This window comes from Sturnus vulgaris, chromosome 11, assembly GCF_052056855.1.
Source record: "Sturnus vulgaris isolate bStuVul1 chromosome 11, bStuVul1.hap1, whole genome shotgun sequence".
Taxonomy (NCBI): Eukaryota; Metazoa; Chordata; class Aves; order Passeriformes; family Sturnidae; genus Sturnus; species Sturnus vulgaris.
In genome coordinates, this window is record NC_142253.1 from 7,263,207 (window position 1) to 7,289,516 (window position 26,310).

General features: G+C 52.1%; 2 protein-coding genes and 1 long non-coding RNA gene across 18 annotated transcripts in view; 2 read left to right on the forward strand and 1 right to left on the reverse strand.

Annotated features, from left to right (window-relative positions):
* CADPS (calcium dependent secretion activator) overlaps positions 1 to 6,376 on the forward strand; it is a 204,932-nt gene extending 198,556 nt beyond the window's left edge. For all 14 annotated transcript variants that reach the window (XM_088171331.1, XM_088171332.1, XM_088171340.1 and 11 more), the window contains 2 exons: positions 3,292 to 3,396; positions 5,051 to 6,376. In XM_088171331.1, coding sequence (XP_088027457.1) covers positions 3,292 to 3,396; positions 5,051 to 5,230 — 285 coding nt within the window. In that variant the 3' untranslated portion in view covers positions 5,231 to 6,376. The remainder of the gene's footprint in view (positions 1 to 3,291; positions 3,397 to 5,050) is intronic.
* A 3,872-nt stretch (positions 6,377 to 10,248) lies between these two features.
* LOC148222473 (uncharacterized) lies at positions 10,249 to 12,548 on the reverse strand. Its single transcript, XR_015806014.1, has 2 exons — positions 12,381 to 12,548; positions 10,249 to 10,739 (listed from the first exon to the last, which is right to left on the reverse strand). It is a non-coding gene; the product is annotated as an uncharacterized LOC148222473 (long non-coding RNA).
* A 3,280-nt stretch (positions 12,549 to 15,828) lies between these two features.
* On the forward strand, positions 15,829 to 19,937 carry FEZF2 (FEZ family zinc finger 2). Of its 3 annotated transcripts, none has more exons than XM_088171346.1 (6): positions 15,829 to 16,285; positions 16,702 to 17,292; positions 17,645 to 18,486; positions 18,577 to 18,711; positions 18,803 to 18,935; positions 19,363 to 19,937. In XM_088171346.1, exons 3-6 carry the CDS (start codon positions 17,701 to 17,703, stop codon positions 19,617 to 19,619), a joined length of 1,311 nt encoding a protein of 436 aa, XP_088027472.1. In that variant the 5' UTR covers positions 15,829 to 16,285; positions 16,702 to 17,292; positions 17,645 to 17,700; the 3' UTR covers positions 19,620 to 19,937. The 3 variants fall into 3 exon arrangements, with proteins under 3 accessions (XP_088027472.1, XP_088027474.1, XP_088027473.1); XM_088171348.1 differs by having other exon boundaries at positions 15,829 to 16,200; XM_088171347.1 differs by lacking the exon at positions 15,829 to 16,285 and having other exon boundaries at positions 16,367 to 17,292.
* Positions 19,938 to 26,310: the final 6,373 nt, after the last annotated feature.

Consider the following 26,310-nt stretch of genomic DNA (forward strand, 5'->3'; position numbering starts at 1 on the left):
AAATTCTCCTCTAGGTGAGGGACAGGGATGCCAGCAGCAGCAGTAAAGTGTGTGTACTACAGTGAGTTACATGTGGGGTTTTGTCCATAGGCCTGGACCATCAGTGTGGTCTGTTTGTTCTTTACAACCAGGCATGAGGAGTTTTTTGCAGAAAATGTATTTATGGTTAACTTTGGTGTGCCCATGCCACAGCTGTGCTGTGGCTCCAGAAATGTGCCTGAGAGGTGTTGCAAACCCCTTGGCAGAGCCCTGAAGTTCAGTATTTGGGCTGTGGCCTCTGCACCCTGTCACTGGGGACAAGCCACAAGGCTGGAGCTGGATCCCCAGGGGGACCCTGTGTCCCCAGCATGAACCCCAGTGCCCCTGAGGGGATGGCAGACCCCCTTGGGGAAAGCAAGGTGGCCGGTGTCCCCACAGGACCACTCTGTGCTCTTTTGTCTGAGGTGAATACGTTTCTGTTTAGGAGCATTTGGCTTTTTTGTTGTTTTTTTTAATAATATAGTCATATGCAAATGTTATCTTCTTTGGTAGGTTAGTCATGAATCAGAGGGCTTATGCGTCTTATAGCACATCAACACTAGCGATAGCTAAAGGGAACATTTAATTTATGGGCTAACTTATTTTTATGAATATGCAGGGCTTAAATTCAGCAGTTGGTGTGTGCTCTATGAAGTGACGTGACGGTTTTGTGTATCAAGATCAATGAATTAGACTTTGTCTTTTTCTCATAAAGCAGAAAGTCTTAGGAGTAAGTTGGCTTTGAGAAAGAGAGCTCCTTTCATGCAGCCGAGCGCTACGCCTGGCTGAGCCCTTGTGAGCGGTGCTCGAGAGGAGAGGGGTGCAATTCACAATTGGTTCCAAGGAGTTTGCTTCTCCCCAGAACCCAGTGTGTTGAAGTGCCCTCCAGAAACACAGAAAAACATTTCATTTTTCTTACTCTGAAGGTCTCGCAGCAGCAGAGTCACCTTGCCAATAACCTCCAGGCAGAGGTTATCATTTCTGTTCGGGATCACATATCTGTGTGGGTGTGTGTGGCGTGGGATGGACAGAAATGGCAGGACCTGCCCCTGCCAGGGACTTCTCATCTCCTGTAGAGTTGACAGAAACACGCAGCAGATCGTTGTGTGGAAGATGGGAGGCAGCAGGGGAAGGGAGAGGGCGTGTGTGTGTAACACACAGCTGTGCCCTTCCTCTGGGGGTTCTGATTTGAAGAGATGGCAGAAGGGGAAGGAGGTGTTTGGCTGACCTGGGCATCCATGTGCCAGTGTAGCCCTGGGTCACAGCTAATGTCACCCAAGAGCATGACTCAGTTAAGCACTGACTGCAGAAAAGCAGCTTTATGAACATTAACAGTTTCTCTGCTTTGCCCGTGTGGGTCTGCAGCATTTCATGGGAACCCAGGCAGATCCCCCAGTGACAGCAATTGCTCTGTGCCACTCAGCCACCAGCTGGCTGCTGGCTGTCCTGGGTCAGGGTACCTGGGATCCTCAGGGGATATCCAGGGGCACTCATACTAGTCGGAGGGATTGGAAGGTATGAAGCCCCACCAGACCTTCATGTCCTATGCTCATCAGGTCCACATCAGCTACCCAGGTTGCTTCACTCACTGTTCAACCCCAGTCTGATGCCAGGACCTCAGGTGACAGCTGAGAGCTCCTGCTTGCCAATCTCAATTAGTCTCATCCAAGCTCTTGCCAGCTTTCTGTCCTGGAGATGAAGGGTCAGCAGAATCTCTGCCACAGATTGCACAAGGTGTTAGCATTGAGCATGAGGTCACCACATGCCATTTCTTCAGTGACTCTTTCATGTCCTTATTTCCTCCCTTTTTTGAAGAAGTGATATAGAAATTAAAGTAGAGGGACATCATTGGAATTGAGGGGAAAACTCTTCCCCGTGCAGCTTCCAGGTGTGCTGCTGCACAGTTTGGAAATGTGTGTTCAGCACACATTTTTGTGGTGCAGGGATGGTTTAGCTCAGACTCGTTTGTTTGCTTTGGTGAGCCTCATGCCACCTTGTGGGTGCCAGTGTGAAAGGATGGAGGGTAACAAATCACTGGACTATTTTGCAATTACAGAATGTTCGGTTGTCTCCATTCCACTTCATTCACCGGCAGCTTCTGCAGCCAGTGGGAAAAGGGCACAATCTGTGTCAGAGACCCCCAACCTGAGGGGGCAGTGAGGGGGGCAGCAAGAGCTGACTTGGACTGCTGTGAGGTTTCAGGCTGCTGCATCCCAGACTAACTTGGATGGTGCTCTATCAGTGTTCACATAAACTGGTCTGCTGGGGTTTCTTTAGTATTTTAACTGGTTCTAGATTAATTACATCTGGTCTACAGTATGGGCTTTGATCTCTGCATGTAAGAGAGATCACGAGAAGGGTGATCATACAGAGGTGTGATGGGTTTTTGCTTGCTTTGTAACCCTCCCTTGTGCTGAGCACAGTAGGGAGGTTTTGTGGTTCCCCACCCACCCCCCAGCCCTGTTTTTCCTCCTCTCGAGGGCTCGCTGCTCATTGTGTGGCATCAGACGTGCCATGTCAGCCCTGCATGAGCAGGGCTCTGATCCACAGCCCACCAGAGCCTTCCTGCACTGCGGGAGCAGCAGGCTGCTGCCACACTGCTGCGAGCCTTTTTCACAGACAACAGCACAATTTCAGCCCCTGGAGGGGCCCTGTGAGTTCAGCAGCTTGAAACAAACTGATTTCTTTGCTGCTTTTCCATCTTTCATAACTGTGAGGGTGAAACCAGAGCATTTCCCACGCAGCCTGGGCAGGCACCTGTAGGTGTTTACACCAGCATCCTTCCCCCCAGCCAAACCTTGCCCCGCATGAGCCCCTCCACTCACCCTCGGGGACCCAGACTCTTCCTGTGGCTGCTTAAGATTGAATTTGAAGATGGTAAGTAGCCTGAGTGTGGGATTAACATCCTTAAAGGCAGGACTGTGCTCTCACTGTGGGAGAAACGGGCTAAAACATGCCTTGACCCAAACACACATCACTGCTGGCAAGTGCCATTAATGGCAAAATCGGATTACAAAACCTTGTCTTGCTACTAGTGGTAGCTGGTACTGGTACCCTCCTAATAAGTTTATTGTTGTTGTTATTAAAATTTAAAAGCTCATGCATGGAAATTCTGTGTAAGAGCAGATGCCTGTCTCCCCTCTCAGTGTGTGGCCCCATGAGCGGGCTGGCAGGTGGCAAAGGTGGGTGTGAGGGGATGCTGGGGGCACAGGTGTCAGTCAGGGCATGGCACACAGCCCCTGTGGGTGCTGGAGGAGTCTGTCTCTCTTGCAGCAATGGTACACCAGCTCCATGAGTGTCGTGTGCACTTGGCTGACAGACCGCATGGACCTGCAGCTCCACATCTACCAGCTGAAAACTCTCATTAGGATAGTGAAGGTAAGCACCCGAGCTGTGCCCAGCGTGTGTGTGCCTGCCTGCGTGTGTGTGTGGCACTGCTCTTAGGCAAACTCACTGGTAGATAAATTAAGGTTTAGTTAAAATTCTTTAAAAGAATTAAAATAACTATGTCCATGGCAGGTAGCACTGGCTAAACAGGAACTTTAAATGCACAGAGATGTAAAACACAGTGTGCAAATAACAACAAAGTAATTCCTTGCATTAAAAACAAAAACTAAACTCTTGCTATTTGACCTTACCTGTACAGTAAGTGCACCAGAATTAGCCTTTTTGTGGACAAACTCACTGATCACACCAATGAGCTCTGGTGTTAAAATGGGTTAATCAACCCAAAAGTTTTTAATGCTGTTTTGCTAGAAACATTTAAGCCCAGCTAAGGCTTGTGATTATTGTCAGAATGCAAATGAGATTGTTCTCATAGTTAATTGAAGTTGTTTCTTTTACAATGGGTGTATATAATCAACTCTAAGAGATCACAAAGGTGAGATAACATACCCTGAAAGTAGCATTTTTTTTCCTTAAGTGCACGTGTATGTGTATATGTGTGTGTGTGCGTGCCTTGGACTAATGATAATTATTTCAGTGTGAAATCACAGTGGTTTACATGAAATAATAAGATCACAGAAGGGGGTAAATATACTTTTGATCATTTTAGGTTCTATCTAATGCTTTTTGGTCTAGTATTTTATAATGTTTATGGTCTTGTGTGCAGTGAACACATTGAAGGCATGAATAAATTAAAACTGAAATGCATTAAATGTGCTTTTCATAACTGAAAACAACAGGCACAGACAGATTATTCCTACTTGTCAGCTAGCTGAGGAAAGCTTTTTTCCTTGTGCTTTATTTATACCAATATTACATTCAGAAGCAGCTATAACAAACCCAAGGACTTTCTGAAATAGCAGAACAGTAAATAGTTTCTGTGCAGAGCACAGAGCAGAATTAAATGAACAACAAGACCAGAGTTTTATCTCACAGAGTTGAGAGGTTTTTAAGTATAAATTCAAATAGGAGATGTTAATTGTAATAACGAGGGAAATATGGGAACCATGGAAATACAATTTCAGATTGAGGTGAAGAAAGAGAGATTTAAGAAACGTGTGCCCCGTGCTTATATTTATACATCAGTAATTTCGTCCAGTATCCTGGACTTAGTTTATTTAATCCCTATACTGTAGGTAGTATTGTTTAATATGGAGCATTCCAGGAATGTGTAATCATGCCTGTGGGTATGGGGGATAAGCATCCTGCTGCTTGAAGAGAAATAACTGACATCAGAGGCAGGATGAACACATCCAGGAGCAAGGGAAGTTAGTTGGAGCAGAGCCCTTATATTGCTTTGATGTCTTTCTAGACACCAGCCCACTCTATGCAAAGCTCCCCAGCCCGGCCCACAGAGGCAGGGCTGGAGTCACAGAGCTGTAATTTGTTGCCCAAGGCACCCTAAAGGGACCTCTGCCATGCCAGAGTGGTGGCCAGCAGAGATGCTCCTGTGTCCTCTACGCTTCCCAGGTCATGCTAAATGTCCCCATAAGTGCCCCCAAACCCTCAGCACAGGGGCACGGCTTGACTCCTGCAGCAAAGCAGAGGAGCTGGTGTTGGCCCTGACCTCTGCCTGTGTCTGCTCTAGAAAACGTACCGAGATTTCCGATTGCAAGGCGTGCTGGACTCCACCTTGAACAGCAAAACCTACGAGACCATCCGGAACCGGCTGACGGTAGAGGAGGCCACGGCGTCGGTCAGCGAGGGCGGGGGGCTCCAGGGCATCACCATGAAGGACAGCGATGAGGAGGATGAAGAGGATGACTAGGGAAGCTGGAGCAGCGCCTGGGGTCGCCTGGTATCCGTGCATGTACCTCGTCTGTAACTCAGTTAGCCACATTAGGAATTTTTATGTCAGCTCTAAATGCCCATGAGAAGTTTACCAATACAAATGCCATGTTAGCTGTGTGGTAATAAGATTAGCACCTCTCTTTGATTCATCAGTTTCCTAATTTCATATCTATATGTTCATAAGCAATATGGAGCACCATTGTTTAATACTGTTAATGGAAAAACTACATAGAAAACATCCTAGGTGTGTCCCTGTTATTAAAGTTTAAACAATGCTTCATTAATGTACTGTATATACATTGATGGTAAATTGTTGTGAAGATGAGTGACTCGAGTCCTTTCATTTCTTTCTCTTCTGTGGATGCCAACTGCTTAAAATTAATTAAAAAAACAGCTTTGTTTTTAAAAGAAAAACCAGGCAATTACAAATGATTTTTTTGTTCTCTCTGTTCATTTAAAAACCAGAAAACAAACAAACCCAGACAGCCGTTTGAATCATTCTGCATCCTTGTTAATGTACCAGGCTCTTCCCTTCAATATGCAGTTAACTCCATAGAGACTACATCCCAAAGGATTAGTCATTCTAATTGCCACACCAGATTAATCCTATCATTATGGATATATCATGCCACATTACAAGTCCAAAGCAGTTGTTTTATGTTGACGTTTGCTCCTCTAAATGTTACATTTTTGTTTAAATTTCAAATAACCGTGTATGTACAAAGACAACTTTAATTACAATCTTAGACTCTACAAATGTGTTTATAATAATATATTGAATATTTATTTCGGTAGATTGTAACCATAATTTACAATTCCTCTGTTTCACAATGGTTTTTATATATGTCATGTACATTGCATTTTGACCAGTAACTGCATGTCCATCAGTTCCTTCTCCAGAGCTTTTACTTTCTGTGTAAAATAGTGATCCATCTTGCTTTTTTTGCCTTATACAAGCCGACAGTTGTAAAAGTGTGAGAACTGTGGCTTCTCAATAAATAACTATTCAGATGTCCTAATAATAAATTATGGAGTCTTTTTATGTCTGCCTTAGAAAAATTACCAAACCAAGCTGAGATGTAAGAGCCCCAACCTCACAGAATAAAGGCATTTTCTTTTCTCATGGGTGTTCTTTAGTTTATTAATTAAGAAGATGGTTTCCTGATTTGCTCCCCAAGGTCAGGATTGGGAGCACACTGTCTGTTCCCCAGGTACAAAGGCATTTCTGCTATGACCCCCAGAGCTGTTTCCACCATTATCTGCACTTTATATCCTGTGATTTGTCCCTCGACATCTGATTGATGTCTGCTCTGGTTCAGCCCCTGTTGTTATATGGCCATCAGCCTTACCCAACACTTACCTTCCTTCAAAATGCCTCAGTTTGTATTGTAACTTCTCCCAAAGCAGCCAACTGCAGCAGAGACACATAGGGCAGAGACAAACTCTATTAAATAGAAGTCTGGTTTGATGGAAAATATGTTTAATGGAAGCACACTTGAACTGGCTGCTCAGAGAGGTCAGGGATATCCCATCCCTGAAAATGTTCAAGGTCAGGGGCTCTGTGCATCCTGGTCTGGTGGAAGGTGTCCCTACCCATGGCAAGGGGTTGGAACTAGATCATCTTTTAAGTCCTTTCCAACCCAATCCATTCTGTGATTCTCTGTTAGGCTGAGAGTTTTCTGGGAGGTTTTGCAGCCCCTCCCTCCCATCAGCCAATTCACACCAGAACTGGTTCCTGCTAGCCCAGGTCTCAGGCATTTGAGAGAGCAGCAGAACTGGTGTGCTTTACTCCCAGACACAACAACCTGTTGCCAGCCTGGGGAGCCAGGACACATGTTCATCCCTCACAAATAAAAGATGGGCAAATGGAAAAACATCCTACCTGGATGAGCCTTCCTGACATAATGAACAATTAAACTAAACCATCTTCCAGAGCCCAAAAGACATGAGACCCACCCTGAACATATGGGAGGAGATGGGGACCTCTGGAACTGCCTGTGAAGGGGGTGTTGAGTCCCATACTGGGCTGGGATAGTTACGGAGCCTGGAGCATATTCATCTGCAGTGCTGGATTTTTGGGTCCCTTCACTCTGTGTGTCAGAATTTAGCATCTGCTGTGGAGGTGCTGTGCAGCTCCACCTGGTTGGCCACACCCTACACGTTCATCATCCACCTTTCCCAGGTGTCCTGGGAACACCATCCCCTTGGAACACGGCCATTTGCAGGGGCTTCACTTCAGGAGTGGGTGGTGGTGGATGTGCACATTTTGCACCAGTTACATGTTGAGAAGGAACCTGATACACCAGAATAGATTAATTTTGAACCCTGACTGTAGCCCAGCAGAGTTGATTGAGTTGATTTTTGTATTGCTCTGTGCTGCTGGTAGAGGGAAGCATTACCAGAGAAAGCTACTTCTGAGGACTTGGGCAGGAATATGGCTTTGTGACCACTGACACAGGAAGGTTTTCCCTCTTCTGACCCACCCTTCATACGTGCAAGTACTTGGCCCTGAGTCCTCAGAGGAACCGGGGTAGTAGTTGAGTGTTTAAGTCATATTCGGTCTATCAAAATCAATTCAGCTGCCTCTGCAGGTCTATCACTGGCATGCACACAAAAAATATCTATTCCTTGACCTCATTATGCTTGGAGCCTTCAATCCCACTCTGAAGCCCTCCCAGGACAAAGCAAGTCTCACAAGATACAAAGCAAGGAACAAACTGCTTGGTCCTTTCTTTCTAGGGGGTAGAGACCCACACACAGACTGCTGCACATGTGTGTTCATGCCCTCTTTATCCTCTCCCTCAGCTGCCCCAAATATTTATGTGAAGGACAACAGGTCCAAGAGGAAGTCCTAGGAAAGCCTTTCTGGGTTGGTCACCAGGCTAGTAGCAAGGAGCACTGAAGGACATTGAAATTTATAGCTCTGCTGGCAGTCAGGCAGAGCAGAGCTGGAGAAACAGCTTGATTCTGCTCTGGAAATGTCTCCCTTTTTTTTTTTAAACACAAAATATTTATTGGATAAAAACACAGCCCACTTCCACCTGCCACCTTTCAAAATAGTGAGCCCTGCTCAGTTTTTTGAATGAGAGAGTGTGGGTGCAGCCTTCAGGAGATGCTCCTTGACTGAGCATTGCTAACACACTTCGGTACCTCCCTAAAACAGCAGGGATTGGACACCCTGGACTGAGTGCCTCTGTCAAGAGCAGTGACCCTATGGCCTGTGACAGCTTTTTGTGTCCTCAAACCCCAAAAAGGCACCCCAGAAATTCCACAGCCCTGAGGCTTGACCACAGAACAGGGAAGCATTAGCCAACTCACTATTTTTAAGGCATTTGGACTCGAAAGATGAGCTTCAAGATTATGTACTCTAGTGTAAGCAGGGAGAAGATCTCATGTACAGCATTGCTGCAAAGCAGGATTTAACCTCCCACTGCACAGCCTGCAGCCTGTGGCTGAGCAAAGGAGTGCACTGCACCCTGATCCCCCTGCTTTTAACCCCTGCACCTGGCCAGGGGGTGCTGGCAGCCCAAACCTCTCCTAAATGGGGGCTGCACTGTGGTACCAGGAGTGGGATGAGCCACCTTGGTCAATCCTGCAGAAATGTCAAATCCAAAATGGTTTGGTTTTGCCTGAAAAATATCAATCTGGGTTCAAATCCCTCCTGGCCATACACTACAGTCTGGACAGGGCTCAGCTCCTGCAGAGCAGAGCTGCACCTTGGGCAGTACCTGTAAGGGTTTGTGGATAGATGAGAGCACTGGCAAAGAGTGAGGAATGCAAAGATCTGCTGCTGGTTCACTTCAACCCATTGCTGTGATGGAACGAGCTCCAACAGTCACAGGACTTTCTGCCAGTACAACTGCACCTAGATGAAGAATCTGCCTTTACAGTTATGTCAATCAGTTTTGGGAAAGAGGAAAATTTCATTCTTCTGCCAGCAAAATTTTAAATGATAGATCAGGCCAAAACTTTTCTCGTATTTACAGGGAAGTCCAGCGAAAATATCCTTTTTTTGACAGACTTACTTAAAGCATGTGGCATGGAGACTGAAAATGCTATCAACTATTTGACTGACAAGTGTCAGCAGCTGTTCATCCAATTTGTTTTATATTTCACCAACTAACAGATTCTTTCCCCTCTGCTGTAATGCATGTCTTCTGGCCCGTAGGCATCTTAGAAATTGCTTTTCTGCCTTTCTAGTGACCAAAACGTCAAAAATATTAGAAGACAATTTGCGTTCAGAAGCATAAACAGGCATGCAACAAAGCAAAGATGATTTTGCCAACGTTCAGGCTGTGTTCTTTTTTAAAAAGTCACAGCAAACCTAAGGCAAAAATTATTTCTCTAAGCTTTAAAAGAAAAAGCTAATGCAAACAAAGCACATGATAAATCAGCACAGGTTAAACCATCAACTACCAAGGGAAAAGCTGCTGTCTAATGCCCAAAATCAGCTGAGCTGCACCTCTGCACTTTGGCTGTGAAGTTCACAACTCTGCACTTCCATCACCAGTATTTGTTAAAAAATCTACTCCATGTTGCCAGGATTCAAAAAAGCCACTGTCGTATCAAACCAAGATCAGCTAGGAGAGTTCTTTGAGCCATTCACAAAACCCAGCCCTCTTCATCTTAGTCTAGCACTGCTTTCCGAACTCTTCGATCTCAACTGCATGTAATATAATTATTGCAGTTTTCACCCATCATGAACTTGCTGAACTAAAAAAAGCCTGTGTGACACCTCTCTCTGGTGAGCTGTATTCCATGATATTTCCTTTAATCAGACATGTTTAGGTTTTCAAGCTAAACCTGAAATGATATTTTCCTCAGCTTTTCTAAAAGATACATATTCCATTTCAAGTCATAAATCCGCATTTGTTGTAACTATGCAAAATATGGGAGAAAAAAAGTGCAGAGATTATATGCAATCTGCCAGCAGAGTTGTGTGCCATGAGGAAAATGCCTCACAGGTCAAAACAAAGAAAAACACTGAGCAACAAATTAGTTGCAGGCAGTAGCTAATATGGAGATCAAAAGATTAAAATCAACATACAACGATGAAATCACTGGAATAATAGGAGCACTTAAGAAGATTAAGTCAATAACAGAGTCCAGTGCTACAAAAATAAGGTTTTGATTATACTGTAAAATTTTATACTGGGAGAGCAAAAGCAATTACAACTATGACATGCTTCGCTATCCCCGCCTTAGACCATCTTGGCTCATTTCCTATGCAAGGAATACAGTTGTTGAAATAAACAGAAATGTTATGACTCAAGTGCTCGATTCAAAAACAAACCAGGTGGTCAGATCAGACTGGGGACTGTCAAGATGGGGTCTGTAAAATCAGGACTTGTTGCAGATCCTGGAGGATATGACAGCTGGGGGAGCAAAGGCCACACCGTTTAGGACTGGCTTTCTGCACTGAGCACTCCACAAGCAGCTGATGTCGGGGCTGTCCCAGGCTGTCAGCTGGAGAGGAGAAGCACGCACTGGAAGAGAGGTAGGAGGAGATAAATAGCTCAAAGACTGGTAGTGAACGTGGTGACGAACTCTGGTGACAGGGAAGGTATTTTTCTATCCATCTCAACAGGCAAAGATTGTGGGTTTGGTTTTACATCAGAGGCAGAGCATGCAGCAGCCTCCAAGCCCATCCAGACCCTCGGGTCAGGGACAGGAACATCTTCCTACAGCCGTATTCAGCAGTTCTGGAAGTCAACCAGAGGCACAGCCCAGTGGGGATGGGAAGGATGACCCCCCCAGGGGCAGCTAGTGCTCACCATGGCAGACCTACCCTTGATCGTGTGCTTGGAATAAACAGCAATTGATGAGCCAGTCCCCCCAGCACCACCTGGCCATGGAACACCAGCCTCATCCATGGACTGTGGGGCCAAAGGCTCGTGGAGAAACAGTTACCTTGGTGAGGTCCTCCACACACAGGCAGTCCCAGAGCTCTTGGCGGGCTCTGCAGTGCTCTGTGTTTTGTGAGAAGCAGCTCCTCTGTGCCCCAGGGCTGAAGACTTGCCTGGGCTTTTCACTATCTCCAGCCCCACTCCCAGCCCAAAATCACAATATAGGCTCATAATTAAATCAAATAAATAAATTATCATCTATTTTACATATTTTGTGGGTATTCTTGAACATTCAGGAAATACTTGGGTTGTGCATTGAAGTTTCTTCCTCCAGTAACGAGATCTGGATTTTTAGTTTGGGCTTTCATTGTTGGGGGGATTTTTTGTGCTTTTTCTAGTTCATGTCTTCTGGGATGAAATCAACCCATTTCTTGTGCCCAAGCAGCACAGCAGCACTTTTCACTTGTCAATCTGGGAGTCTTGCCAGGCTCTCTCTGACTTAGCCACCATGAGGGACAGGGATGCTGCAGTCCAGCCAGTCCCACACGTCCCAGAGGAAGGGGACAAGGTGCTGCCATCCACTGCCACCTCCAAACTGTGCACCCCTTGGAGTCCAGCTCTGCAGCAGATGGGAACACTTGTGACAACAGTTCAAACAATGGCAAATACAAATTTCAGACAACCTAGTGTGGCATAGCCAGAAAGACTGGACAACACTGAGTGATGAGTGAGTGGCAAAATGACAGTGAAAAGATTTGGTTTGGAAAGATTCTTTCTCTATTTGGTTTTCTTCATTGAAAAAACAAGTAATTTCAAAACCGAGATGTTTTTCTATCTCATTAAGGGGAGAATAATTCAAAACACGTGGAGTTTGTCCCACTTACTTTTTTGGCCTTCCTTCTTTCAAGCAAAAAAAGAGAAGGAATAGGAACATGAAACTGAAGTGGGCTTCTACCCATTTTCACTGTTTTTTGTTCCTTTTCCTGAAACGTTTTCAGTAGGAAAGTGCGAACAAGGCCATCCCCCCATTATATTCTCCTTCTCTACCTCCTCCCACCTTTTCTCCTAAATAGAAAATAAGGGGAAAAAACCCCTACAAACCCAGAAAAACTTAAAAGCTCCCACTCTTTCAAAAAAAAAAAAAAAAAGTACAACATTTCAAAACATTAGGAAGGAACATCTTTCAGTTTCAGTGTTCAGAAATGAAAAGCAGCATTGCTCCATTACTGCAATGCGATGGATGACTATTTCTGACAATAAAGATGGAGAATAGCAGCTCACCCTTTCAACAGTTTCTTCCTTGCATTAGTGGCCAGGTTGGCTTTGGACATGGTGTGGATTCCAGCGACTCCTCACCTGCCTCCTGGGCTAGACCAGTCTCACACCAGGAAATAGATTTGCCTCATGATGTCTCTCTCTGCTCCTCACAGGCAGGCAGGCAGCGTTTTTGGGGCATAAAGCCTGGCTGGGATCGAGCCGTTAGTTACCATTCCTGTTGACAGGCAAACTAGAATAGGCTCTGGCTCACTTTCTCCGAGCTGCGGAAGGAGGAATGAGCCGGGAAAAGAGTTCATTCAATTGCTTCTGTTTGGCAGCTCTGCAGGACTCTCCGCACAGACAGAAAGAGATGTGGCAAGTAAGGAGTTGCCATTTTTAGAATTACATAAGCCCATTTGATTGCCATCGAGGCACTCTGTGCAGCTCCTGCCACTGTGCCCTGCCGGTTGCTTTGCAGTGGGACTAGATTTCAAACAGTTTTAGAAGCAGGTCAGATACCAGCCTTGAAAATTGGATTCAGGTTGAAAATTTCGATGTTACTCCTGCCATCATTGACAATATAAACCAGTACACCATGTAAGGACTCTGAGCCAGTTTGCTTCCAAAATCCCACTAACCACACTTCTTCTGAGACCTGTACAGTGCTCCAAAAACTTAGCTCCTCAATTAAAGAGAAAAAAAAAATCTAAAAATAGAAAATAAAATTATCTGCCTATACTCTGAAGGGTCTCAAAGCCACTTCTCCATCCAAAGTGGACTTTCCAGGCACTACCCCTGCCCCAGTGTGGCAGTGTTCGTTGGGTGACAGGGCAGCAGGGTCACCCCACCAATGCTATGGGCCCTACAGGAGAAGATGGACTGACTGCCCGTGGGGGCTGAGGCACACGGGACTGCAGGGGTACAGCTCCCGTTGGACGAAGCACTGTGGTTTCAAAGGAATAACCGGAAAGATTCACATGGGTGACGACCCTGGCTTCACCTCTGCCCCAAACTTCGCTATCCTGACTTCTCTGTTCATTGCTCATTAATTTGTCCAAGCAATTTTTCTGTCTCTGACCACTGCAAACTGACTTGAGGTCAAACACCTTGGGAGCATCCCTGGGCTGACCGAGGTCGTAGTTGCTGCCTTGCACGGACACAGTCCCAAGTCCAGCTCTGTAGGGCCAGGGCCGGGCAGCACCGCAGCCCAGCCCTCCTCCCAGCCCAGCCCTGGGCCCCTCCAGCGCACCTTTGCACAAAGCTGCAAAACCACAGAAAAAGCCGCTCCCCAGCCCTAGCTCGCAAAGACAGCCCCATCCTAAATTGCCTGGGCCGGTGGCTCACCCGGCAGTCCATGACCTCCTATTAAAAAATAATAGGGAAAATAATTGGGGGGGGGGGGGGATTATTTAGAAAAATACCTATAAAAAGCAAAGCAGCATGGAAATCAAAGCCACCATTTCGGGGAGATTGAAGTATAATGCTAATAACTTTCGGCAGCTTCCACTGCGGAGTTTAAGCAGCTGCCAAGTTAAATAACTAGGAGGATCCTAAGTTATCTTCCAGTGGACCAGAAATGCCCAGTGCCGACTGCCCGGGCGGAGGCGGCCCCGACGGACGCGGGGAGTCGGGCCGAGCCTGCGGGGCCATGCGCTCCGCCCGCCTGGGACCCACCCGGGACGCGTCCCCGGGAGCCCCTCAGCAGGCGGGTCTGCCTGTGGAGGAGCGAAAGGGGAACCCCCGCCTGTTTTCGATGCCAGCGGCCGGGCAGCGTTTGGGGCCGGGGCTGCCGGGCGCGTCCGGGACTCCCGAGGGGAGCGGGCGCTGCAGAAGCCCCGGGTGACCCCGCGTGTCCCGCACGGGCCCGGCCCGGCCCGGCCCGCCCGGGCACCGCACTCGTTTTTCTGGGGAGGCAGCGGCGTAAAAACAACCGTAGGATCGATCGCGTCCGCAATGGGAACGTCTTTGCGGCGTGCGCCTTCTTGGGAAAAATCCGCAAACCATTTCTACCTCCAAATGTCGGGGGTGAAGGATTAAAACCCCACGGGGGAACTGCCTCCACGGGAGAGGCAGAACGCGGGGCCGAGCCCGGAGCCCGCTGCGCGCCCGACGTGCGGATGTTCCTGCCTCCCAAAGCCGGGCTGGGCCGCTCGGCCCCCCCAGACCCCGGGAGCAGAGGGGCTCGGGCTCGGTGCTGGGCAGGCGGCGGGGCTGGGACAGCTGTCTCAAAGTCAGTCAGTTGTAATATGCTCGCCGGAACAGCAGAAGTCGAATCGATAGAGACGGCCTCCAGCTGTGCCTAAACCTGCGATTTCAATTAAAATACTGAGCTCTGATGCCCGGGTCTTAGCTGGGATCTCAACGTCCTGATGCGTAAGGCGTGCGGCACCCGGTTTGGAGCCGGCCGGGAGGCAGCGGCACGGCCCGAGCCGGTACCCGGCCTTGGGATGCACCGGAGCTTCTCCCGGCTGCAGGAAGGAGGCAGCCCCGGGGCTCCGAAAGGGCCCCCCCCCTCCTCTCCTCGCCCCCAGGAGCCCCGAGGCCTGCGGGACCCGCTGTCCCGAGCAGGGCGGTGGGTGCGCAGCAGCGAGCCGGCAGCCGTCCCCTTGGCCAGGGAGGGAGGGAAAGAGGGAGAGACCCGGTTCACAAACACCCCGGCAAGGACGAGGGCGGCTCGGGGAAGCTGGCAGCGAGCTCCCGGTCCCGGCTCTGCAGCCCTTCTTTTATCCTGCCCGAAATCATCTCGTTTACAGAAAATATTTGTTTGCACTATTAGTTGGTACTGGAGTTAATTACTCAACGTGTGAGCGGGGAGTAATATGGATAAAAGCAGCCCCAGTGTTTATTGTGTGGGTGAGCTGTTTGAGCGGTGCTTGAATAAACTGCAATTAGGGTTAGATAGAGATTAATTAACATGTGAGTGGCAAGGTGTAAAATAGTTCCCAACCCTCCACTCAGTATAATCTGCAGGCGAGGAAAAGAAGTTTGTGGAGGCTAATTAAATACTTCGCTAAAGCCGGAGAGCCCCGGGAGTGAGCGGAGCCCAGCCCAGCGCAGCCTGTCCGCTCCCGCTGCCCGGAGGACGCGCGGGCTGGGCGGGCAACGCGGCTCCCCGGGGCTCAACCGGGCTCTCCCGCAGCCCAGACACCGGGCACGGCTTCTGTGGTTGTCCCCGGTCCCGTCCCAGCCTCTCGCCCAGAAGCGGGACGGTTCGGTCGCTCCCTCGCCCTCTGACCCGTCAGACCCGGGAGGGCAGGGCTGGGCGGACGCCAACACCTGATGCTCCAGGCGGGATGTTCCCCCCGGGGCTGGGCGCTCCCCTCTGCCCGCAGGCAGCCCGGGACGGCCGCCGCTTTTAAAGTTTGTTTCTGGAGCGTGTTGTGGTTCGCAGGTGAAAAAGCCTGTCTGCAAACAGCCGCCGGCGAGCTGTCCCGGCGGGGAGAGGAGGCGCGGCTTTGTCAGCGCCGCACAAAACCCCCGAATTCCTCTAAACTTTCTTAGACGCGCGAGGGAGGGGGGGAAATATATATATATATAGGGGCCTTTTCATTGCTTGCTTTACCTCTGGCCAGGCTCAATCTAAACCCTTCGCTCCCTCCCTCTCCCCCGGCTAATCCTTCCCTTTATTTTAGAAACACACAAAACCAGGTTCCACGCAGCGCTATAGTGGCTACAAGTGAAAGAGAATTGAGCGCCCTGAATCGCCGGGGGAAAATTGGTTCGGCTGAATAGCCCCGGCGAGGGACGGGGCGGCTAATCAGAGCCCGGGGGGTGCTGCCCTGCAGCCGGGCCCCCCCAGACAGGTGGACGCGGGACTCTCAATTGCCGCGTCCTCGCATCTGAGGTTTCTGCAAATCCTCCCCTCCCGCATCACGGCGTTTTAATTAGAGAGAGGAAGGAAAGAAACCCCGGCATCCAGGCGCTATAATGTAGCGTTGCCTATTTGGGGGGGGCGGGGGGGAAAGGGGGGAGAAGAAAGTGCTTGGGGGGAGTGGGAGGGGGGGCAGGACAAGGGCTACAAGGGCAAGGGAGAGTCGTCGGGTGCCCCCCGGGGCAACGGGCACCTTTAGGGGGTGACAACTTGCAGAACTTCCCTTCGCTGAACACGGGTCTTTTTTATTATTATTATTTTAAATTTTTTTTTCAGCAGCGAAATCGAGTCCTGGACACGACTCCCTCTGCATTTATTTAAGGCTAATCACCAGCTACCCTGAGAGGGGAGAGGGCTAGAATTAAACTTAGTTTAATTAACATTAATACACTGTCCTAATTAATGGGTTGGCTATTAATTTATACATGCTGGAGAGCCTCGCAGATAAGTGACAATTTATTAATTATCTTCCAGCTCGGTTGCAACGGAGCTGATTGCAGATGGGTTGCCAAAATAACTCGAGCATGGTTGCGTGGTAGTTGCTTTAGAAAAAAAAAAAATCATTCTCCCCCTTCTTAAAAAAAAATAAAAAAAGGAAGAAGAAGAAAAAAATCCTCACGCTCATTCGGAGTGGCTCTTCTAACCCCAGCAAGAACTGGAGCACTCTTTTCCACCCAACTTGTGAATCGCACTTGCCTTCTAATTTGCCACATGCAAAACGATTCCTCTGCTTTGCAAGTTGCTTTTTAAGAAGGGAGAGAGAGAGGAAAAACCCAGCTCGCACACGAGCGATTTGTGCGTCTTAAACTGGAAGGAAATTGTGCGTGGAGAGGGGGGGGCTCGTCTTCCTCTCTCTGCCCCAACCCACCGCGCTCCAGCCCGGCGCCTCGGCTTGGGGAAGATCCATGGTGGCATCCCCATGTCATTCTGCTCAAAGTGACTTCATATGATGTCAGCTTTAAATGTTCGAGACCGTGATCTGACGCTCAGGAAGATGTTTGCTATCAAAATGTGACTGTGGCCACGCTGCGCTGCTTGGATGAGTCTCGCCGGCGCCGGGCAAAGGTAAGTGGTCCCAAGGAGAGCCCCGCCGCCCCTCGCCGTGCCCCCCGCCCCTGCTCCCGCATTTCCCGGACCATGGCCATCGGTGGGGCTCGGCTGGGTGGCATTGGGCTGGGGGAGGTTTTTCTTTTTCTTTCCTTTTTTTTTTTTTTTTTTTAAATACTAACAAGGTCTAGCTTGCATGTTACTTTAGCGTGTTCCGCTTAATGAGCAGTAATCTGGTACCCTACGTGCCATTGTTCTTGAATATGTTCATTTGAATGTAAATAGGGAGGGGGTGCCGGTGGGGGGTGGGGTGGGGGGAGAACAAGGTGCTTATTAAATTGATTTGTCTCCTGGCTTTTCTGGAATGCAGAGCCGAGCGCGGGAGCGAGTCGCTGCTCACACCAAGTTCCCGCACGGCGGAGCGACATGGCGAGCCCGGGGTCGCTGGAGACGGTCATGCCTTCCTCCTGCCCCCGGCACGACGGCAGAGCCGCCACCGCTAACCCCTCCAAGACCCTGGCCTTCTCCATCGAGCGGATCATGGCAAAGTCGTCGGAGCCCAAGCCGGCCTTCGAGGAGCGGCACGGCGGGCCGGGGCCGGAGCCAGGCAAGAAGCCGCTGAGCCTGTGCTCGCCCCTGCCCTGCGTGATCCCCATCCCGCCGCTGGGCTACGAGCTGCCCTCCAAGACTCTCAACTACTCGGAGCTGTGGAAGAGCAGCCTGCGGGGCGGTGCGGGGCTCTGCAAAGCCAACTGCGGCGTCTGCTGCAAGGCAGAGCTCGCCCTGGGCCAGCCCAGCGGCCGGCTCATCAAGCCGCAGGTCATCCACCAGGCAGGGGCCGTTCCGGCTGCCCCCCGCTCCCTCTACTACTTCAACTACCTGGACGCCGCGTACCACCCGGCCGACCTCCTGCACGGACAGCTCTTCCCGGCCGGCCTGCTGGGCGCCCCGCCGCCGGGGGGGCTCTCGGCCCACCAGAAGCTTTTCCTGCTGGAGAATGCCAAACTGGCGGGGCTGGCGGCCGAGAAGCTGCCGCCGCCGCCTCCCTTCGCCCACAAGGAGCGGCTGCCGGGACACCTGGACCAGGTGATGAAGGAGGCGGCGGCGGCGGAGCGCGGCGGCCCCCCCAAGGGCCACGCCAAGATGGGGGGCGGCGGCGGCGGGGCGGCGGAGGGCAAGCCCAAAAACTTTACCTGCGAGGTCTGCGGCAAGGTAAGGGGGGCGCCGGCATCGGGTGGGGGGAACCGGGGGCGGCGGCGGCGGGGCCGTTCCTGACCTCGCCTTCCCGGCGCTTCCCCGCAGGTGTTCAACGCGCACTACAACCTCACCCGCCACATGCCGGTGCACACGGGGGCCCGGCCTTTCGTCTGCAAGGTCTGCGGGAAGGGCTTCCGCCAGGCCAGCACCCTGTGCCGGCACAAAATCATCCACACCCAGGTAGGTGGGGGGCGGCCGGGTTGCGGGAGGCGGCGGCCGCCCCTGCTCTCCGCGCAGCCCCCACTGACGGGCCTCTCGCACCCCGGTGCAGGAGAAACCCCACAAGTGCAACCAGTGCGGAAAGGCGTTCAACAGGAGCTCCACGCTCAACACCCACATCCGCATCCACGCCGGCTACAAGCCCTTCGTCTGCGAGTTCTGCGGCAAGGGCTTCCACCAGAAAGGTGAGCTGAGCCGGGACGCGCCGGGGCCCTCGCCCATCATTAGCGGGGATTAAACGCGGCGAGCCCTGCCTGGCTGGGGGAAGCGAGGGGCGCAGGCAGATCCGCCGCCGCTCCCAATTACTTTCTCTCTAAGCTGGGCCGCATCGCCGGGCAGTGCTGACGGTTCCCCCTAAATGCTTTTTAAATGAAAGGTGCCGGGCCTTGGTCCTAATCCAGGGCCCTCCGTTTGCCGCGGGTCACCGGGTTGACCCTGCCTCTCATTTGTGCCATGCCAGTTGCGCGCTGCTCCGCGCTGACGAGGACCGAGTTTGACAAGTGGGACGGGGGTGCGGGTTGAGACACTTCCTAATGCCTCCCCTTACCTGTGCACCGAGCGGCCCGGGCACCCTCGGGTAACTCCGTTTTCCATCTTTTTCCTCTTTCGCAGGCAACTACAAGAACCACAAGCTGACCCACAGCGGAGAGAAGCAGTACAAGTGCACCATTTGCAACAAAGCCTTCCACCAGATCTATAACTTGACTTTCCACATGCACACCCACAATGACAAGAAGCCCTTTACGTGTGTCACTTGCGGGAAAGGATTTTGCAGAAACTTTGATTTAAAGAAGCACGTCCGAAAGTTGCACGACAGCGTCTCCAGCGCTCCTCCGCCGCGGGACCCTGGGCGCAGCGGGCAGAGCTAAGGGCCCGGCACGCCGCCACACTCGGACCTGCTCAACCAGGCCAGCACTATTTATCCAAACCAGCCTTCGCTTCTCTGTCCTTTTCCCAGCGAGCTCAGCCGCCGGTAGCAAGCGACCCCGAGCCGCAGTTGTATATAAGAGGAATCTTATTTAATGGCGCGTTGCGCCGCCGGAGCGGGCCGGGACGGGCCGGGCTGGCCGCACCCTGCCCGGCACCAGGACAGCGCTCTTTATACGTGTCTGTAAATCTCCATTTTAAATGTACGCTCGAATAAGTGAGGAATATATCTATATCTATATCTATCATGGGACAATAAACCGGCCCTTCGCAGGTGTCTCATTTCCCAGCTGGGCCCCGGCCCGAGCGGGGACCGGGCTGCACGGCGCTGTCCCCGTTGAGCGCGGCTTGCGGGAGCCGGGCCCTGCCGCTCCAGGGCCCGCCGAGCGCCGCGAGCATCAGAGGAGCGGAATGAGGGCGGGAGGGAGCCGGGCGGCTTCAGAGGGCTGCTGCCGCCCCCCGGAACGGGGTCAGAGCCCTTGCAGGACCCCCGGCGGGGCTGCGCGGCCCCGACCGGCAGCGCGAAGGGCGGCTCGGAGTTTCCCAGCGCCGCTTTTCGGGGTCGGTTCATTACGGCGTGTTTAAACCGCTCCTGAATGACTATCTTTCCTTGCATGCAGATAAAATGATCTCACGCTTGCTTTCCGAGTAATGACCCAAATTAAGAGAGAAAACACAGACCCTTCAAACCGCATTACATTAATCTAATCACTCCCAGCAGGCCTCAGAAACTCTTTGTGATCAGAATATGGATAATCAAGCACTTGGATTACACTAAATATTCCCTTCTCATCTCCCCCCCTCCCTCACTTTTAATACGCAAGTGTCTATTCCGGCCACGTCGTTAGGAACAATATTATTCTAGCGGAGAAAGGAGATTGAGGAGGCCGGGCGTGTGCGTGCTGCTCGGGCCGGGCTTGCCAATGAAGAGGGGAACGAGAGAGGCACCGAAATGCCTGGGGACGGCGTAATGGGGAGCTCACCTTTCTCCGCTTAATTGAGTGGTTAAATAGAGGGAGGCGAGGACGAGCACAGCTCGCCGCCGAGCGCAGGAACGGGAGTCGACCCCTCGCTCCGGGTTTCTGGATTCATTATTAGGCTGCGATGTTCCGCGTTCTCCAAGGAGCGGGCTGGGGGCTGGGGCCGGGGCTCTGGGCCCCGCGCTCCCGCTGTAGAGACGGGACGATTTGAGAGTTTATCGGGGTTTGCATTTTCCAGTGTCTAAAATAGCGTTTTGATGGTTTGAGGAGCGAAAAAGAACGTCCAGTGATCCTGGCAGCGGGGAAAGATCATGACCGAATTTGTTAAAAAATTTTGGAACAGTTCTAGGTTAAAAGGAAATTTTAAAAAAGGACAAAAATGCAAACCCCGTCACTGATAAGTCACCCGCTCTGGAAACCCTGTCAGGGGGAAATGGTCCCGCAAGTGAAGGGGCTGCGGCTCAGCAGCCGAGCCTGGCTCTCCCGCCGTGGCGACAGACGGGGCGGGACAACCCACGGGCCGGGGACAGCGGGAGGGACCCCTCTCCCCGCGAGGACACCGTGCCGAGGGAGGCCACGGCAGGACGAGGTCCCGGAGGACGGGAGCGCATCCCGAGGGCTGCCTACGGAGCCGGTCCCGCTGCCAGGTCCGGGGGAAGCGCCGCTTTCTCCGCACCTCGGGCGCCGGGAAGAGGTCTGGGCTGCCAGCCGGGAGCCGAAAGCGGGAGCCAGGCGCGGCTGCGGGGCCCACAGACAGCGCGCAGGCTGCTTCCTCAGCTCTCCTGATGGGCGAGAGCAGTGCGAAACCCACTCCTAGGAAGGGAATTAAGCAAGTGCGTTCTTACAGCATTTTTATAAAAAGCGGCGCTGTTTACAGAGCCGTCTGGGGGGGAGGGCGGCATCCCCGTCACGGCTAAGGGCATCTTCGGGGCACCCTGAAGTGCCGTGTCCGCCGCCGCTGGTGGCCTTGGTCACTTGGCCCTTCCTGGGGGGCGGTGGGCAGCATCCCCGGGCCGGCTGTCGCTCCGGCTTCCCCCCGATCTCGGACGCGCTGGGAAGGGGCCGCGGCAGCGCGCTCGCCACCGGCCGGCCCCGGACCCCCCCCGGCTCTCGCCCGGATCCCGGCACACACAAGCCGCAGATCGCGGGGGAGGGGTGGCTCTGTCAGACACACACACGCCAGAGACTCCAATTATCTTCTCCCTCACAAGATGTTTCTGCTGTCCACGACTGCTCACACTTCGGCACTCTTGCCAGCAAGCCTCAATAACACAAAACCCGCACAAAAACCCCTTTCCCGGCGCCGCAGCCGCGCACACAACAGATTGAGCGGTGCCGGTGCCTCGGGGGGAGGGTTAGAGGTGCCTCTGAGCAAAGAGCGACGTGCCAGTGCCTCCGTGCTTCCCCCTCGGCCCGCCCGGCCCGGCCCGGCGCTTCCCCGGGACCGGGCGGCTCCCAGGTGCGTCCCGGCACCGCGCCGGGCACCGGGAAGCGACCAACCTACAGGCAGCTGCGTTGCCCTTTTCCCTGCACTCCGCTCTCCAAACGTCTGAGCAACCAGTTTGCTGCTAGAAACATGTTAATTGCCAACGGAGCTCATTAAGGCATGCACATGCAAAACACAGCGAGGGAGATTAAATGGACAAAAGCGCAATAATGAACTGTCAAAAATCGGACCCATCTACACGACCAGGAGCACTCAAGAATGAGGCATTTAGAGGCAACAAAGGATTGTCTGGGACAGGAAGAAAGGACGACCTAGACTTTTGTTTAGTCAACACAATTGATTACAAATGAGAGATTAACAGGATAGCTTCAGAGTTTTTTTGAAGGAGGCAGAAGAGAAAAGTCCAATTAAGTGCACCGAATGTTAACTACATTGATTTCCACGGCCAGCGCTGGAGAAATTCTCATTAAACCATCCCTGGCGATCCCTTTTGGAAAGTAATTTGTCTCCCTGATGGAGCAGAGAAAGGGAGCCATGTAAAGAGAAAGAAGCGCTAGTTCTTGGCACAATGAGCTTAGGAGACACACTGGAAAGAGCCAAAGGGGGAGTTAATGAGCATCTGACAAGCCGCTTGGACCCGGGCCTGGAGAGCAGCGATGAAAAGATGGAATTGGCCAACAACTATTCTTTATATCAAACATAAAAAGGCCAATCTGAAACAGCGCTGCTCAAAGCTGGTGGGGAAGAAAAGAAAGGCCCCCAGTGAGGGGTGGAGTGGAGGGCTCAACTGCCCCATTGGGACGGGGGAAGAAATGCACTGGCATGTCCCTCTCCGAGCGAGCGGAGCTGCTGGCCCTACCCCCGGGCGGGCACGGCAGAGGGGGCCCGGCAGCCCCGGCCCGGAGGCGCTTGCACAGACCCGAATCGCCCCAGGGCAGCCGAGCTGGGTACAGTTTTAAGAAGTTATCCCGTGGAGGGAGATCACAGGTCAGCCCAAATCACGGCGGCGGGGCTCCCCCCGAAACCCGCCTTCCTCCTCCCGGGGGCTGCATTCGCCCGACCCCTCCGGCTGTCCCGGCTGCGGGCCCCCCCCGGCGGACCGGGCACCGCGGAGCGCGGCGCAAGGCAACGCGCGTCGTGTAGACACGGCTCGCTCGGAGGCTCTTAAATCAGATTAGAGCTCGTTAATAACAATTTTGGCTTAAGTCCGTATTGACTTAGGTTTAGGAATGGCTTAGCACTTTCGCTTAAGTCAACACCAGGGCTAAATTGACGCATGCCTTTCCCAAACCGCCGTGTCCCCCAGGACGCCCAGGTGCCCGCAGGACTTGCCCTTCTGCCGCTTTAAGCCGTTTTACGGAAGTATTTGCCTGATTTTTAAAGCAAGCCTGCTGGGCCTCGACTGTGCCAGACCATCCCTGAGTGTCATCCACGAGAGTCCCCTCCAGGGACGGGTTTCATGGGCCTCACCCTCCTAGGGTTGCAATCAGGGATTCCTGTTCTTTTAGGGTCTTGCTGCCAGCCCTTGAGCTCCTTTCCCAGCCTTCATGGTGTGGCTCCTGCCCACTCCCCTAACACCTCACACCTCCTGCCTCTCTCCTTAGGTCCCCTTTTAACCCCTTTAAATTTGTACCCTGGATACCCCCAAAGAGCCGGGGCTACATTGCCATCCACAGAGAGGCTTAAGGGTCCGGAGGCAGCTGCCGCGGCACCCGGGGGAAAAGCCGGCATGGTGGGTCCCAGAGGAGGCATTCCCTTCAGCCGGCACTGACAGCGGCCACAGCGAGGGCTCCCGGCTGCCTGCCCGGCTACTTCAGACCCATTGAGAGAGAGCCACACACAGATGGGATGGCAAGGGACAGGTAGACCCTGGGGCTGTGCAGGCAGAGAGGGCCACCAGCAGGGAAAGGCACCCACCCCTTGGACTGCAGTCCTGGGGGATGATACGGTCACCCCATGACCTTCCTCGCCTTTAGATTCCTGCACGCACATCTCACACCACGCCCTCCCACCTCCCCCTTGCTGCCATCCTCCCCACCAGCCCTTCCACAGGTACGGTGCTGTGCTGACCGATACCAGCACCATGGGGCCTTAGTGAACACACATCAGGGGAAGCGGGAGATGCTCTTGCCAGCTGGTTTCCACCACACATCCTCATTCCCCAGGTGACGCTGTTCCAGCTTTTAACCCCACTCCTAGCCTACTCTCATTGCTAACCCTGCCTAGCCCAAAGCCATAGCCTCGTGTTATTTGTATTTATCTCATTGATTTACTGCAATTGCTTAATTGATTGAATCACGGGCAACACGTGTCCTCAATTAAAAATTAAAAGAAGGAAAAAAAAAAAAATGGAAAAGGGTACATGTAGACTTCTGTGCTCTCTGTTTTACGGGCGGTCTCTCCTCGTAAGATGTTGAAGCTGCAGCTGGGCTACGTGGCTCAACCCTCAGGGAGCTTCGGGTGTGCTCCCCAGGGAGCACAAGCAGCCGTTCAGTGCGGGTGCTTCAAGTCACCAGTGATCTTAAACTCCACTTTAAAGTGACTCCGGTAAGAGCGTGTTTAGTCCCCGAAGCACATTTTTGTCTCAATGGGGACAAAATGCAGCCAGACACAGACCACAGAAAAGGTCCGCTCCCAGAATTCTGGATGTGTAAGCCCGAAACAACGCAAAACTTAACTTCTACAAATATTTGCATCTTTTCCGTCTTCTGCGTTGGCAGAAGAAGCAGGCTGATGACAAACTTTAAAAGAGATATGATCCCGGGGCAGAAGTACTCCCTGCCGATGGGACAAGGAATGGGGACCTCGCTGGACCCGCTTCGCCTCTCCCGGCTCCTCGCCGAGCCTCTCGGAGCATCCCCGGCCCCTTCCGGGCCGCGCCAGCCCGCGGGTAATGCGCACAAACGGGGCCACAGCAGCGGGCGGGGGGCAGCGCTAGCCCCCGTCCCAGCCCGCGGGGCTGCTCTGCCAGCGGCGGCCGGGAGCCCAAACACAACGGGGATGTGAAACGAGGGGGAGCTTTGAACCACTTGGGAGACCGAGGCCAGGGGAGCCAGGTATTTTCCCACATCAGCGCCGCGGCAATGGACACGGCTGTCCTGTGAAGGAAGCGCTCAGGAGCTCAAACCGCAGAGAGCACCTGAGACCTCCTGCAGCCGCGCTCCCGAGGTCCCGTTAGCTGTCTGATACTCCTTCTACTCTCTTCCTACTGCTGCCAAAGATATTTCACATAAATAGAAGCTTTCTGATGTATTATCAGCCTCTTCCTTCTGATTCATTATGTTAATGAATTGAGATATTATCAACACTGGATTATCGTATCTATCAATGAATCCAGCAAAAGAAAGCTAATTATAGAGGAAAAAGCCAAGTGTACCCGGAAACTTAACACAAAGAAGCGTCCGAGAAATAGAGCAAAGCGGCTGCAGTAGTTCACACACAGCTTCCAGTTGTCTGGGAACTGCGACACTTTGGGACACATAGACAAACCTTTTTCCTAGGGATTTACGGACACGTTTTTTACAGTTAACATTATTACTACGAGCGTTTCCAAGGAATCCAACCCGCTGCCCAGAGCTTTCCCGGGAAACTCGGCGCCGTAGAGTGAGGGAGGACACACACAATGCGCTCCCCGCTCCCTCTCCCAGCGCACCGCTCCCGGCGACGCGCAGTCCCCGCGCCCCGATCACGACCGACCGGCACCCGCCTGTCCTCCCCCGCGCCACAGCGAGCTCATCTCACACCGGGCAACCACCGAGAAACGGGCTTGGGTTTGTTTGGTTCCCTCCTTTTCCCCTTTCCCACAGTGGCTTGGCGTTTCCCCGGCTGGAAGCAGCGCTGTCCCGCGGGCAGAGCCCGCACCGGTGGGGCGCGGGGCGAGCGCGGCCGCGGAGCGCAGCGCGCAGGTTCGCCGGCGCTGAACAAAGCTGCCGGCATGTGCTTCACTTTGAGCACATTATCCTCCGGAAGCTTTTATTGAGCAACAGTCAGAGCTCCGTGAATGAAGCTATTGGAACACATACGAACTAAATGGGTAAAGAAAGGCAAGTCTGGTTACCAAAATTACATTTCTCATTTCCCATTCACCGCAGTGAGGCAGGTACTTATTTACTGCGGCTTCAAGCTACGGTAATTAGTAAAGGAGACTGTAATTTACCTAAAGGAAGGCAATTTTTTCCTTTTATTAATTTACAATAGATTTGTAAA